Source organism: Vicugna pacos, chromosome 17 (genome assembly GCF_048564905.1).
Source record: "Vicugna pacos chromosome 17, VicPac4, whole genome shotgun sequence".
Lineage (NCBI taxonomy): Eukaryota > Metazoa > Chordata > Mammalia > Artiodactyla > Camelidae > Vicugna > Vicugna pacos.
This window is the reverse complement of record NC_133003.1, coordinates 9,343,904-9,360,525: the sequence shown is the minus strand read 5'-3', so window position 1 is coordinate 9,360,525 and position 16,622 is coordinate 9,343,904. Positions and strand designations below refer to the sequence as shown.

The 16,622-nt window shown below is 42.3% G+C and overlaps 1 protein-coding gene across 2 annotated transcripts in view; it reads left to right on the top strand.

Annotated features, from left to right (window-relative positions):
* GADL1 (glutamate decarboxylase like 1) overlaps positions 1 to 16,622 on the top strand; it is a 143,704-nt gene that overhangs the window by 82,310 nt on the left and 44,772 nt on the right. For both annotated transcript variants that reach the window (XM_072940917.1, XM_006200751.4), the window contains exons 12-13: positions 3,556 to 3,755; positions 12,117 to 12,168. In XM_072940917.1, coding sequence (XP_072797018.1) covers positions 3,556 to 3,755; positions 12,117 to 12,168 — 252 coding nt within the window. The remainder of the gene's footprint in view (positions 1 to 3,555; positions 3,756 to 12,116; positions 12,169 to 16,622) is intronic.

Sequence of the window (16,622 nt, the reverse complement as noted above, 5' to 3'; positions counted from 1 at the left end):
GTCTGCGGGCACTCTCCCCTACACGTACCTGAGTTCCTACTGCTCAGTGGGCATGGTGGAGTGTGATGGGTAAAGGGTTCACGCCCCGGATCTTAGCAGCCTCGGTTTGAAACCCAGCCCCACCACTCAGCAGCTACACGACCTGACGTCGTTAACTGAACCTAGCTGGGGTGCACTTTCTACGCATGCGCACTGGTGGTGAAAAACTGGTAGAACCATCTCTTTGGGTCATGGTGGGGTTTAAATGGGTTCATCCACATCCAGGGTTGGACACACCGTGATGACTCTGTAACTGTCAGCTGCAATCCTTAGTGTCATGTGCCAGCTGAGAAGCAGAGCTGTGGTTTCTGGACTCATGTAGCTTGCTCGGCGTTCGTTGCTTCTCTTTACTGTGTAAGTCATCTTCCACCCATCCTCTGCCTGGCACCACATGTCCCCGGCTCCCATGCCAACTGCCTTCAGACAGAGAGTGAGGCTGGGAGGCCAAGCGTCTCTCTCTGCTCAGTAGCCTCACCCCTGGAGGCTGTTTCTCCTCTTTCTCCAAACAGAGCCTCCCTCAGGGCTCACAGGTCCGACTGGGAGTCCCTGTTCCAAGGCTTCCTCCCAGCTTTCTGCTTTATGAGGGAAGCCAATACAGGAGAAAATGGGACAAGAGGAAAAAGTCAGATTCCAGGTCTGCTCCTGGATCTAACTGTGCATGAAGTTTATCTATGACTGGGTTTTCCAATACAGGAGTCTCTAAAAAGTCCCCTATTTGCTGAGGCTGCTTTGAGTGCATCTCCTTCACCCGCCACTGTGCCAGTCCTGATACGGTGTCTGCTAATCCCGAAGACGCCTTGAGGTGCCGTCAGAGTGAAGCACTTTGCATTCTCATTGAATACTTGTCTCTGGAATTCAGGTACCTAGTGTTTATTGTCTTGCTGGGATTTAAGAACATAAAGATGAGCAAGAGAAACACAGTCCTTCTCTCTGATGGCCCAATAGTGACTCACTAAGTGTTTTCAAACATGTTAACTTTTACTATCCTTCTTCTAAAATGTTTCACCAGCAACCTGAAAGTGTTTTCTTAGTTGATGCCTGTCTCAACGCTAAGGACATCTCATCCATTTTAATACAAGGATAGAGTCTAACAATGCAAAGCGAGAACTTTTGGGGGCGAAAGTTTTCATTTATTTTCGATAAAGTAAATCCCCAGCCTCCTGTTGTTCTTGGGGAAGCCTTCCCAAGGCAGGAGGGTTTTCAGCGCAGCGAGATGAGCAGCGTCATGACCGCAGGGTAATCAGTCATTCTGCAATGTGCTTTCGGGGCTTCTCTGCTTCTTCGTTTGCCTGTGGTGATGCGATTTGTCTTTCGATAATGGATGAGCCTCCTCTCCCTTTCAATCACTGGCGTGAGGCACTGAAACTCGCCTTAGATGTGTCCAAAGTTCATCTGCTTTGGAGATTTTTTTGCATCTCTCATGGTTGATGAAAGTAAATTTATAATCCTGATGCAGGTCTCTGTGCGCGTGTGCGTGTGCTTTGTCCTTGAAATGTGGTGACCTTTTAATGTTGTAATATATGGTCAGGCTGTAGTTGCTGTGGAAACAATAACCAAATTTCCTGACCTTTAGGGGAGGAAGATGCCATGGTGGCAGACCTTAGTTGAGAGATTGATAATAGAATTAAAGTCAAGATTAAAGGAAAGGAGCTTTTTCTACCTTAGTGATCAGGTCGGAGGAATCTCCCTTTCCCCCGAGTCTACCACCAGAGCCAGGCTGAAGGCTTACCAGGATTTCTTTACTATTTTAAAAATCAGTTTATTTTTGGATACTGGATGAGCAGGATTTTGCAGTTCTTGACTATGGTTGTTATGTCATTGTTTACATAGTGTAGGGTCATGCTTTCTGATATTGGAAGACGTACTGTTCAGATGAGTGTCCACACAGGGAAAGAGTAAGACACAACAGTAAGACACTGCTTTTGTTTGGAATATGATACCTTGAGATCTTTTCATTGTTGAGGTACAAGTTGATCAGTCCAATGAATACATGCCATCCATCCTCTCTTCAGTAAGTGTCCTCCACTAGGACCTCTGGGGCTCCTAGGGAGCTTCTCTGTACCTCCTGCCCAGCACTGATCGTTCTGCATCGTTAAAGTCGGGGAGATGCACCAAACTGGCAGTTCCTACATCTGTGTTTATTCTGTTCATGCTTCACGTCAGGGGAAGTGAGAGAAGTGTGGAATGTGGGGAGTGGCGTTATCACCCTGGTTGCTTCGTGAGGCTCCTCTGTGCCCAGTACAGTGTTGAGTTCTGTGGATGTGGACGTGAACTGGGAGTGATTCCCGCCCTCGGCCACTCAAGAGAATTCATGGGACTGCTCATTGAGTTAGGGGGCGGCACAGGGTCAAAGCCAACAAATGCAGCCAAATGGGAAAGGAAGAATCGAGTCCAACAGGATGGGCAGATAAAAAGCTGGAGGGGAAGCAGGATTTGAGACTGAGCCCAAAGGAAAGGCAGACCTAGATAAAGACCATGTTCGGTGTTAGCAAACTCCACAATTTACACATAGGCTGAACATGCTCTTTTGAATATGTTGAATGTTGTATTACAGCGGAGATGACGTCAAATGAATGAACAGAGATACAGATGGGGCATGAGCTAGTGCTTGAGGAACACTGAGTAGTCTGAGTAGCCGGGGAGGCAGACAGTCTAATAGGTATTCTCTGGGAACGAAGATGCTCAGGGAACTGTGGATGAATTAAAGAACAGGTAAGGAAACCTGGGATTTTTTAGATCCCAAATGCCATTGAAGAAGTAGGACTTAAACTCTAGTAATTGCAGGTCAAAGTAAAGACTCCAGCATGATAATGAACAGGGTAAACTGTTGCCCAAAGGAAATTATAGAGCGAAATAACTAGTCCGTAAACAGAAACTGAATTTGGTTGCATATGAAAGCAGTGAGACCAACCCAAACACCCTTTGGAATTGCAGGTGGTGTTTGTGGTGGGGAGGACTTGGTGGCTCCTGCTTGACTTTTTCAGAGCTCTCTCCTTAGGTTTTTTTTTTAATCCCTGGGCTACTATCAATTCTGTCATACTTTCCAGTATGGATAAGAATTGAAAAAGGGATTTAAAAGCCTAGTTCTTAACCTGCAGAACTGTATGACATACACAATATGTTAGGTATTTTTTCCAATTTGGAGCCTTGAGTGGGTCATAGACAGATATTTTTCATCTGGAGAAATTGGTCCATCTTGAGGTCCTACCAACGATGACATGGTCAGTTCAGACCTTCTCTAAACTCATCAGCACAGTTGTGAAGATGGACTCAGCCTTCTCAACTCTTAGGGATTTCGGGGTTTTTAGAAAAACCCAGTGGGACTCTGTGTCTCAGAGTTAATACACACCCATTGTTCCTGATGTAGGGCAGTCAAAGAGCGAAACCAAATACCTTTGGCACAAAGTCAGAGAATATTGTACTGGTTTGGTTTGTGGGTGGGTGTTTTTGAAATCAACTGTACTCTAAAAATGGGCAGTCTTACAGTTTTTTTCCTTTTTTTTTTTTTTTTAAAAGGACCTCCTTAAGAAATGCTACTCTGCCAAGGCGTCTTACCTCTTCCAGCAGGATAAATTCTACGATGTCAGCTATGACACGGGAGACAAGTCTATCCAGTGCAGCCGGAGACCAGATGCATTCAAGTTCTGGATGACCTGGAAGGCCCTGGGCACCTTAGGCCTTGAAGAAAGAGTTAATCGGGCTCTTGCTTTGTCTAGGTACTTGGCCTGTGTGTGTGTTGTGTGTGTGTTGTGTGTGTGTGTGTGTGTGTGTGTGTCTAATAGGAAGATTAAACGGAAGGCACGTTTGCGAGGTTTGTACGTGTTTTCCACATGTGTATTCCTTCTTTCACCTAATAACCATCTTCTCGGCATCAACCCTGTGTTAGGAATGGAGACCAGAGCAGTCCTGCCCTCTGTCCCTCAGCACCCTAGCCTAGTGAGAGATACATTCAGGTGCCAAAGCAGATAAAACACAGGTGCTTCTACTTTTTGGAAATGGAAGGTACACAGAGTTCCAGAAGCACACTAGGGTTCCCTAAAGTGGTCTTGAGGGGCACTGGCAGAGGTTTCCTGGGGGAAGTGACATTCAACTGAGACCCAGTGACGAAAGGAGGGGAGAACGACTGAGGCAGAGGGAGCGCTAGGCCCAAATCTCTGCATAAGTCACGGTGGCTCTAATTTCATGAAGAGATGGTTGGAGAGAATGTGGGGCCCATGGAAAGGCACAAAGGCACAGGTGATGTGGAAGTGCCTTGTAACATGAGAGACAAAGCTTTCTATTTCCCCCCCCCCCCCCAAATTTTAATGTATCTTTATTTATGGGGGTGATTAGGTTTGTTTATTTATTTTAATTGGGTTTATTCATTTATTTTAATGGCAGGGATTGAACAGGACCTTGTGCTTGCTAAATGCCCACTCTAAATGCCCACTCTACCACTGAGCTATACCCTTCCCCTAAGGCTTTTTTTTAAATTAATTTTTAATTTATTATTTTTCATCTATTTTTGTGGGGAGGTAATTAGGTTATTCATTTTGGGGAGCAGGTAATTAGGTTTACTAATTTATTTCTATAGGAGGCACTGGGGATTGAACCCAGGACCTTGTGCATGCTAAGCACGCACTCTACCACTTGAGCTGTACCCTCCCCCTCAAGACAGAGCTTTTGAAGCCACTTTCAAAGACACTAGAAAATCTCTTAAGACGTAGATGCTGGGCATTTCCCACCTGAACAAGACTCTGCTGCTACGCTTGGATCAGTGGGTGCAAATTTAGTTTTAAATGTGACGTGTTGGGTCTGAGCTGCATAGGGTTGACCTTGATTGTGTTAAAAAAATCAAACATTTAAATATTCAAAATGTTTTAAAATAAGGAGATTTTGTTTTTTAAAAAAATCAAGATTTCTGGCTTCTCTCAAAAGATCAGAGTTCTCTCAATCCCACATGGTGACAAACTGCTGAACATGGTGATGCCCGACCCTCTGGAGAAACGGTGCGCTCCACTCCCCCTGGTTTTTGTGGTTTTTGTTTTTGCTTTTGTTTTTTTGAGCAGAGAATGGTTTATTGCAGGGGGAAACGGGCGGCTCGTGCTCAAAAAAACCCCAAACTCCTCCCCCTGGTTTTTATCAAGCCTGTTTTACTGTGGCACAGATATGCTGAGAGCCTCTCTGAGACTCAAAAGCCAGCTCTGCCATCTACCAGCTATGTGATGTGGGCAAGGTGCTAAAACCTTCTGTGCCTCCGTTCCATTCCAATAGGATGGAAATAATAGCAGCTTCCAAGTCAAGTCACTGTTAGGAGGATTGCATGGATTGATATGTGTAAAACAGTCAGAAGAGTGCCTGGCCTTTGCCACATGCTACATGGGGTTCAGTTATTATCTTGTACCTGCTTGGCCACTAGACGCATCAGAGTCTGTGTTCTCTGGTTTGGATTCTTTCTCCTTCACTCCCTGTTCACATTTCACTTGCAGAAACCTGCAGTGTCTCCTTAAAGATTTTTTTTAAATTAAATTAAATTAATTTTTTTTGACAGTGGAGGTAATTAGGTTTATTCATTTATTTATTTTTAGCGGAGGTACTGGAGATTGAACCTAGAACCTCATGCATGCTAAGCATGTGCTCTACCACTTGACCTATGCCCTTCCCACCTCTCCTTAGAGATGTAAACAATTTGCTCTATCAGGCGAGTGGTATGGAAGCTCTGTGTGAGGCTCTGTGTGACAGTGATGCTCTGAACATCACCGCGGATTGTCTGAAAACCCAGTATCTTCAAATAACAATTGTCTACTCTAAGAGGTCTGCAAGTTGGCTGGAGTGATTCATCTCATACTCTGGTGGCTCTGATGGTGGGGGAAGGGTCTGGGTCTACTGCCTGCATGTCTGGCTTCTTCCTTGGACCAGTAGACCAGTCAGAATGTGTTCTCATGCTGGTGGTGACAGAAGCCTGAGAAGGCAAGCCCACTTTATTTTCTTAATTTTTTAAAATTGAAGTGTAGTTGATTTACAATGTTGTGTTAGTTTCTGGTGTACAGCAAAGTGATACATACATACGAATATATATATATGTGTGTGTGTGTGTGTGTGTGAACATATATATATATATAACTATATATGTTCTTTTTCATAAGAGATTATTACAAGCTATTGAATACAGTTCCCAGTGCTATACAGGAGGACTTTTTTGTTTATCTGTTTTATATATAGTAGTCTGTATCTGTTAATCCCAAACTAATTTGTCCCTCCTCTACCCCTTTTCCTTTTTCATAACCATAAGTTTCTTTTCTATGTCTATGAGTCTGATTCTGTTTTGTAAATAAGTTCATTTATATCATTGTTTTAGATTCCACATATAAGTGATATCACATATTTGTCTTTATTTCTCTGATTTCACTTAACGTGATAATCTCTAGGTCCATCTATGTTGCTGCAACTGGCATTATTTCATTCTTTTTTATGGCTGAGTAGTATTTCATTATATATATATGTACAATATATGTATACACACGCATGGACACACACACACACACATATATACATATACATATATATACATATGTGTATACACACACACACACACACACACACACACACACACTACATTTTCTTTATCCAGTCATCTGTCCATGGAAATTGTGGTTACTTCCGTGTCTTGACTATTGTAAATAGTGCTGCTATGAATATTGGGGTGCATGTATCTTTTCAAATTGGAATTTTATCCATCTATATGCCCAGGAGTAGGATTGCTGGATAATAGGATAACTTTATTTTTAGTTTTTTAAGGTACCTCCATACTGTCCTTCATAGTGGCTGCACCAATTTACATTCCCACCAGTAGTGTGGGAGGGTCCCCTTTTCTTCACACCCTCTCCAGCATTTATTGTTTGTAGACTTTTTGATGATGGCCATTCTGACTGGTGTGGGGTGACACCTCATTGTAGTTTTGATTTGCATTCCTCTAACAGTCAGTGACATTGAGCATCTTTTCGTGTGCCTCTTGGCCATTTGTGTATCTTCACTGGAGAAACATCGGTTGAGGTCTTCCCAAGCCTACTCCAGGCTCCTCGTTGCATCGTATCTGTTAGCATTCCAATGGCTGAAGCAGATCAGATGGCCAAACTCAAGGTCAAGGGGCAGAAAGAACTGCAAGGTTACGTGGCAAAGGGCTTGGATATAAGGACAGGAAAACAGTTGGCTTTGCCACTTTCAGAAGACTGTTAGAAGTCAGCAGTTCTGGTTGTTTTGGTTTAAAAGGTGCTTTTTAAGAAAAATTTGTAAATACTCTGTCAGTTAGGATGCTTTTGGTGTTACGCAACAGAAGTCTTCACTAAAAGTGTTACAAACAAAGAAAGGTAATTTACTTGCTCATGTCACTTATAAGCCAGTGTAGTAATGACTTGGAATGGCTTGTTCTAGGGGCTTGAACAAGATCACCAGTCCTTTATCCCTCTACACCCATCAGGTCTGCTCTTCTTCATGTTGGGTTTATTTGTCCTTAAGAAGGTAGCTGCTAGGAGGATCAGATCTATATCCTCCCAGGCTCACGTCAGGGTCAACAGGAGAGAGTGCCCCTTTCTCAACAGTCCCAGGGAAAGCTTTAATTCTTTCTGAATGAGGCAAGTGTCCATCTCTGACTCCATCACTGTTGCCAGGGAAATGTAAAACTCCAGTTCTCATGCCCTCCCTTGGCCTGGGGGACACTGTTGACTCCTCCTATGTGTATAGAATATATACCGACACCGGGTGAGGAGTGTGCCTCTGTTAGAAGTAGGGATGAACAGCCTTCATTAGTAGTGGGGAGGTAGGGGGAGGCTCAGTGGTAGAGCACATGCTTAGCATGCACTGGGTCCTGGGTTCAATCCCCAGTACCTCCTCTAAAAAAAGAAAGAAAGAAACCTAATTACCTGCCCTCCCTTCCCCACCAAAAGAAGTAGAGAGAGAACTACCCTGTGTTGAAAGCATGAAACTGTCTACCATAAATATTCATAGTTTCCCACTAAACTAAAGTAAAAGTTCGGAGAGCTCTGTTCCCTTGTTTATATTTTTGCCATACTATTTAAGTATGGTAGAATCTTTGCACTATTTTATCTAAGCTGCTAAGCAATTCAATGACAGGTGTCCTGAAACAAGGCTAGATATAAATATTTGATTATTGTATTTATTATAAAGTTAACATTCATCTCAGGATGGAATTTAATTTGTCTAAGGATACCTTCTAATTTTCGCAGAGAAATATCACAGGGGGCTAAATGTTAACATTTCAATTCAGTTCAACAACACTTACTGTTGTAAATGTTTGTCAAGTTGAATTGAATTAAATGAACATTTCTGTGAGCATCACTGCAGACTCTGTGACCTGTATTTAAATATCTGATAAATAATCCCTCTTCTGTCCCGCTGTTGGTCATCATGGTTTTCTTGCCTAAACTTTCCACATCCTTGCTCTCCAACACTCCAGTTCTGTTCTCCCACCCCAAGGTCAAGTGCCAAGGCAGATTCCTTTTAGCCATGCCACTTGGGACAAATGTGAAATCATAAACTTGGAGAAAGTTTCTCTAGGATTAAGAATTCTCTAAGTGCTTAATTTTTCCTGATTTTATTTTCATATCAAATGATTTGCGATTCTGCTCTTTAGGAGAGACGAAACACGTTCCCAGTTCTGAGGTCTACTCTGTTTGCTGGAGACTACATGTAGTTGTGGGCTGGTAAACTGTCTGAGGAGGAGGGAGAAAAAAGCCCCAATTTGTAACATCTGCCAGTTTCCGTGGTGTAAATATTCCTGCCGTGGAAAATTGCAGGCCACCAGAGTTGAAGTTTATAAATTCCTGAGCATTTAGCAGCTGGCTCTCACTAGCCAGTACAGACTAGCTCCAACCACCAGTGGTTATGTGAGCCTGCACAGTCGGTTCAGCCACTGGCGAGTGAGAGTTAAAATACCATTTCTTATCAAGTCGACTGACCTGCGGCCACTTGGTTTAGAGTTTACCCAACAAAACTGATTCTCATCTGTGGCCAGAAGACTCTAATTGGCCTAATTTCTAAGTCAGAACAACATCATTTTGTTTCCAAGAAGTATGGTTTCCTTCAGCGGACAACAGCTCTAGCAAAGTAAAGCTACACATGAGATGGTGTTGCTGTTTGAGGGGCATGTCTGTCAGCAGCCTGATGGAGATCGCATGTCCATTTCCCAGGCCCTACCCTAGGCTGGGTCTCCTAAACACGGGAAAGGCTGCGCAAGTCTTTCCTCCTGGCGTGTTACAGTAAAGATTGCACAATTCCATAGAAACAGTGTTCCACGTGCCTGAATCTGAGTGGAGCTTAGTTTTAAGTTTTGTATATTGACCTTGAGATTCAAGGACCAGATTTCGATGGACCAGTAGACAGTCATCACCCTGATCAGTTACCTTGCTCCCTCTTCCCTTGAAAAAGAAGCGCAGACCTTGTCAAGGGGACAGTGATTCCTATTTTATGAGTTGTCAGAAATCCAGCAAGAAGGAGCTAATTAGTTCCTAGAAGATCTCTGAGGCTTTTCCTAATTTCCATTTGACCCTTGTCTTTCCTGTTGATGAGAGAACATTTGTCTCAAGAAATATTCATGACTAAATGCTTTCTCCTTTGCTTGTTTGAAGACCAGTGACATTAGGAACCTAAAGCAATATGTGATTATTAAGCACGATTGATACCCAGAAGGCTGAGGTTTAAAAACCACCATTTCTGGCATGAGGCAGGTGGTTATGCATCTCGGATATCTGCTTAGGAAAGCTGAAAATGTGTTACGATACCCAGGGTTGCCGAGGGCACCTTGTACGCCTTTGTTACGACACTCAAGTCAAATGGATATTCACTAAGGGGTAATTTTTAAAGCAAGTCGAGAAGAGTCATGTGTGTAAGTCTTTTCAACAACAACAAGCAGCTCAGGAACTCCCATTCTGCTGCTCGGCTAGGTCTCCAGTGTATCATTTATCTATTCCCTTGACACACAGTCTCTGCAATCTTTCCAGTGGAATACATTTCACTGACTTGCATGAACACTGAGGGATTTATTGTTACCATTGCGGAAGAGGTGAGCAGTTACACAACGGCACTTTTGTGCTGATGTGTTTCTCTAGGTGACAAGAAGGAGGGAGTCTAGAAGACGATGGAAGGGCCAGTGTTTTCATTTTTTTTCTTTATATTTGTAATGTTAAAGACATCACAATGCAGTAGAGTGTAATATGTAGGTGTCTGTGATGAATCACACCAGCCAGGCAATATGTTCTTATATATGCAGAGCATACAGAAAGCAGATGGAAAAATAAAAATCTCAGGCGTTCTGGGAGACTCCGTTGCATCAGAAGAAATTTCAGCTGAGGAGATGAGACTGGGGGAGATGCTCGGTCCAAGGCACCCCTGGGAGACTCCAAGTGGCTGGTGAACTGAGGAAAGGATTGGAAGGGCTATTCCCAGAAAGGAGTGTGCGTCCTGCAAAGGGCAAATGGAATGCACAAATATGAAAGGGACTCACGTAGCTCAGCGGAGAATTGAAGATCTTGAATGTTGGAAGCACATTTGTAAGCAAAGGAGGGGGAAGCGTTTTTAGAGCAAGATTTCATTAATGTATGCTTTAAAACTAAGCTAGAATCTTACCATAATGAGTTTTCTACCCAATAGGATTGGTGGAAATGCTTACTAATGTGCACATTTCTTTTCTCTCATCTCTCTTTTTTTGCTAAGCTTAGTGGGAAGGACAGTGAATTTGATGAAACTGTTGTTGCTTTTTTAATCCACTTACCTGGATGCCTTTTGGTAGAAGTGGTTTATGGTTCCTGAATTTTATCCAAAAACTCAGTGTACATCTTTTTTTTCCCCCTGACTTGCATCAGATAAGAATAGAGGGTTTTTTTTTTAATGTATTTTTATCTTTAGGCTGTTTCCATATATTGAAAAGTTGCAAGGAATAAATCATCTTATGAATGTAGGCGGGAGTGACTCAAATCCTATTTGGAGTCCCTCCCCAAACTCATTTCATTTAAAGATTTATTTAAGAAGAGGTTATGTTCCCTACAGAAGAGGCACTTCTAAGCTAGCTTTTCTGAACCTGTGCACTGTGGGGTAATAGACTTCCAGAAGATCTTAATAGATACTCTTCCAAAAAAAAGTTTCCACAGTCAAAAATGTTTGGGAAGTGCTGACTAATACATTAGTCCTCTCTTGAAGATCCTACACGTCCATTAGCATATTAAAGACTCTGAGGGGTTTCTCATACAGAAACATTTTAAACTTTAACCAGTATGCAGACATTGCTGACTGTTCATCCAAAAACCATTCTTCCTTCTTCCTTGCCAACAGAACCTTAAAGGTTTTATATAGCTAGCAATATTCCTGCTGGGAGCATTGGTCTAAGCGCATCCTCTTTGCCAGTCATTATTTTAGGGATGGGTATGTGACTCAAGTTCAGTTTATCTTTTTATATAGACAATAATTAAGCCCGGGGGCAGATTCCGTGTCAATTTACTCTAGATTCTCAGTGTGACTTCATATCTCACGTAGCGTCACACTTTGCTTGGGGCGTTTGAGATGACCTCATAGACATTCTGTCAATGGCTACACCCCACTTACCTGTAGCGTGGTACCGATCACCAGTCTTCCTTCCCTCTGGCCTCGTCTTGGGGAAGATGATGCTGAGCTTCCTGGATCTTAAAAGAGCTGACAAGCAAGACTACACACCAGAAACCCTTTCCTCCAAGCCGGCCAGGTGGTTTAAGTACCTACACTAAATCCCCATCAAATATATGAATGTGAATCCCAGGTGGTCAGAGATCTATATCCAACCTGTTTTTTGTGACTTTCACACTTGGGTTAACGTCTGATGCCAACATGTAAGATAGACATCATCTCATCAAAAAGCTGTATCTTTTTACTCAGGCTCCCAGCCATTGCAGTAGGTTCAGGAGCGTCTTTCTAAATCCATACCTGTGCCTAGACCCGTGCTTATTTCTAAGCCTTGTCTCTGCATCAGAAATCACGGTTTCATTGAATGTCAGTCATGTTCATGGAATTTTCAGATTGCAGATTATAAATTTCATTGTGATTTTGTTTTTTAGGTACCTAGTAGAAGAAATCAAGAAAAGAGAAGGATTCAAGTTACTGATGGAGGTAAGTGATTACAGAACTATGCTGTGATTTTGTCCGTCAGCAGTGATGCAGGTGGTTATTTTCTAATCTGTTATATTTCGTTGGTTTCTGTGTTGCAGACTTAGAAACAAGTCATTATCTTAATTCATAGAGTCCATTACGTTAATTTGCTCTGTTAGTGAGTGTTTTTCCTTTGTTGGGTTCACAGAGAACACACTTGCCTTTAAGTATTGAAAATTAAAGTGTTCAATAATACTTACCAAGGATAATACTGAATAAATTATGACCTCTGTCTTGATATATAAATTGCACAATGATTGCACTGCAGATATTCAGCTGTGCTATAGTCGTGCCTGCATGTGGAAAATCAATTAAGTGAATGTGCAATAATGCATATAGTTTTGCCTTTTTATAAAATAATGAGAGCATATTAGCTTTGGAGCAATGGGAAAGTAAGTTATTTTGTTGTTGGATTGTTTGCTTTATAAGAAATAAGGTAGTTACAAAAATAGACAATATTGTTTTTTCCCCTAAAGTATATGGTTAGAAAACATGAAGAATAATATTTAATCCTGATTTTTAAGAAGTGTAAAGTGTGAGGTTCTCTCAGATCCTCTTATAGCATATACTTTATAGCAATTTTTTAAGTGATGTAAAAATCACCTAGAGACTGCAGCCTAGGGACCTATCCTGTGTATAAGCAGTCTGGGTATCCATTCATTCAGCAAGATTTATTGAGCAATTGTTACGTGGCAGGCACAGTTCTAGGCACTGGAGATACAAGACTGGGAAGTTTCCTGCTGTCAGGGTATTTACATTCAAAGGGAAAGTGACAGGCAATAAACAAGCAAATTCATACACAGGAAACGTCAGATTGGGGGAAGTCTTAAGAAAACAATAAAACAGATTCATGGGACATAATAAATAATTACAAGTAGCCTATTAGATGGTTCCAGATGTGGTAAGTACTATAATGAAAATAAATAGTGGGGAATGCTGAAATGGGGGTGTGGGTGTGGGTGGCCTGCTTGGTTTGGGTGGAGTGTGTAGAGCCTGGGGTGTCTCGGTGCTGAGACCTGCTGGTGATGTAAGCAGCGTGCCCTGCAGGTGCTCGAGGGAAAGGCACTCTAGGTAGAATCAGCAAACAACTGCCCAGTCTTAAAGCTGAACAGAGTTCTATGTGTTTGAGGAGCCAAAAGAAGGTGCATTAAGCATGGGAGTGGGGTGCACAGAGTGGGTGATGGTGTCGGAGAGGTCAGCAGAGACCAGAGCAGGTGGAGTCAGGGAGATCATGGAAAGACTCTGGCTTTTACCCCAAGTGTGGTCATTGGAGAAATTGTAAACAGAGGGTTGTCTGACTTCCATTTTTAAAGATTGCTCTGGATGTCCTGAGAAGAGTGGGAGTTGGGGGGGTGGTGGTGGTGAGGGGAGGACGAGATAAGAATAAGCCAGACAAACTAGGAGACTGTTGCAGTAACTCAGGGGAGATACGGAGACAGTCCTGATGTGGTCCTCCGACGACTCTGGGAAACTCTGCCCCGGAGAATCCTGACCATGGCTTCCACCACTGTCTGCAAAGGGGGCGTCAGATTAGAAGGTTCTAAGAATCCAAACTTCCTGAAAACTAGGGATATAGAGGAACTTACAAAGAGAGCGGAAGAATCCACATTTAAACGGCTTTCTGGTAACACAACAAGAAGCAAGAAGACAAATTTCAAATGTGGAAGATTCTACAGGACAGCTGACCTGGTTTCTTCAACAGGTCAGTGGCATGAAGGAAAAATGAAGGGGTGATGATGACCACTTCAGGGGTCAAAGAAGCTCAAGAGGCATAGCACCCAAAGGCAGCAGACAGACCTGCTGGAGTCCTGTTTCAAACGAGCTACTTATAAAAAAGTGAATTCTGAACAGATGGGGAATTTCTAATATGAACTGGTAGGAATAATCAGTAACTCCATTTGCATGATAATGTCATAACTGTAGAAAAACATGTCTGGATTTTCTAGAGATGCACGCTTAACATGTAAGGATGAAATAATGGCTTTGTGATTGGCTTGAGTCTGGGTTTGAATCACCTTTTTGCCTTTCTTGAGTTTGGAGTTGCCATCTTTGTTTTCTCGAGGTTGAGTTGCCTCTTTGTCTTCTCAAGTTTGAACTGCCTTCTTCAGTTCTCTGGCTGTGGGAGCTGTAGGGCTTACGGAAAATGCTGTTCACCTCACAGCTGCACAGTCTTTCGGTAGAGCTAAGAGAAAAAGTCATGAGAAAAATGATCAGCTGATTCAAAAATTATTTATATATTCTTCCTAAAGGCTTAAAAATTGATGGAGGAACCTCCTGTCATCATCTTTAGGGAGTTGCAAACATTCACTTTCTTGTAATGAAAGTTAAGGTGCATTTTAATCATTAGGCAGCCTTCGACTTTGGATATTTTATCTCTGGGAGCCAGACGGCCCCAAAGTAGTGAAGGTGGCTTCTTCCATGGTATTCTAGCATTTCTCTTTATAAGGGGTTTTGTGTGTGATCTGCATTTTCCTCTTTTCTCTGTATCTGTTTGGAGAAATAAAGTAAATTTAGACCTTGAATTTCACATATAAATGTCGAATTGAGTAGCCTCTTTTTGTTAACAAATGCCTCCTTTGGGTTGATTAAATAGAGCCCTAATGCACACTTCAGGGAAGAGATTCAAAGGTTTGCTGGGCACCCAAGTCTGTGAAACTGCAAGTCTTTCAATTTAGGGAAAATCAAAGTCTATAATTACATGTGTATTTTCCACTGTTAAGCAGATGGCAGTGAGAGTGTTAAGTGGAACATTAGAAAGAGTAAATGAACACCACAAGACGGAGGGCCCAGGACCTGAACATCTTTTCCTGAAAAGAACAAAAATAATGCCTATTTTCTTGAAGATGATTGAAAGTTACCATTTCAAATAAATTCTGCATTATTCATAGGCCCCTGAAAATCATATCTCTATTTTTCCACATTGGATCTAAGATCTAATAGATGCTTTCCTAGAGGTATATACTATCATTCACATATTTTATTTTGATCTCTTGGGAGGGTCATAATTATTCAACTTTTTGTTTTTCTCTTCCCGAGTTCTGCATTAGAAAGAGTTGTTTAGGTTTCATACACTTTCTGAGTTAGAAAGGATCTTCAAGGACATCTGGTCAACTTCCTGCTCAACGCGGGAAACCTCTCTTGACAGTTCTTGTAGCAGGAGGTCAACTTCTGCCCGAACATTTCCTGTGTAAAAGAACTCACAGTTTATTCCTCTTCCAGAGAGCTCTGAGTATTCATATTCTAATACTTACTGAATCCTACTATTAATTTGTATCAAGTACATTGCAATTTATAGTTTTTAAAATGTTTTTATATAGTTTATATACATCACAGCAACCTTCTAACTGCTAAATCCAGTGCACATTCTTTACTGTTCTCTTGGTGGACTTCTGCCACATTTTGTACCGTTATCCACACCATCCCTCTTAAAATTCTCTCCTGCCTTGGTTTCTTTGACTTTCTCTCCCAGTATTTCTCCTTTCCCATGTGACTTTTTCTTCTCAGTCTCTATGTGAAGGTCTGTTCATCTGGTTCCTGCTTAAATGTCCACTCTTTTGTCTTTGGTCCTTTATTGTGTCCACATACTTTCCCTGAAATGTTTTATCCACATCTAGACCTTTGTCATCAATAGTCTCAATTATATCTCCATCCTTGACTTGTCTCCTAAACTCGAGTCCTTTGTATACAGGAGCATCCTGGAATTTTCAGTGAGGCTCCCAACTGGCACCTCAAACTTAACGTTTCTAAAGCTGAGGTGTGGCCGTCTTCTTCACCAAATTTTTTCATTCTTCTTTTTCGTTGGAACTATGATCTCTCTAAACACAAAATCTTAATGCTGTCTTCACTATGTCCCTTCCCCACTCCTAAAGCCATCACCATGGCTCAGCCACCCACCCCTAATCCTGAGGTTGGTGCTGTCTCCCCACTCATCTCCTCCTTCAGTCTAGACCCTTTTAGCCCATCTCCGTACTGCAGCCACACTGTGGACTTTGGAAAATGAAATCTAGTCCCTAGACTGAAAAACTCTCCAGTTGCCTCTGGGATCAAGTCTGAACTCTCCAGCGTGGCAGATGGGGAAGCCCTTCATGAAAGGGTGCCCGTCTCTGTTCCCGGTACCACCTCTCCCCAGTACACCCTGCCAGCTATTCATTCCAAGTGCTTGCCATCGCCCTGAACACACTGGCTGCTACCTGTGTACTGTTTATTTTGCCAGGAATGTTTCTTGGGTTAGGAGAAATGTCCTCTTTTGAAATGCTCATCCCATGCAGTGTAACTGCCTTCACCTCACTCCGTTACTATTCTCTGAGTTCCTAGAGATAAAGCATAAAGTGTAAGTCATTTTTCGCATCCCAGTGCCTGGTCCATTATCTACAACATAGAGAATTTTGAGTTCTATTCTGTGCTTAATTCTTAAT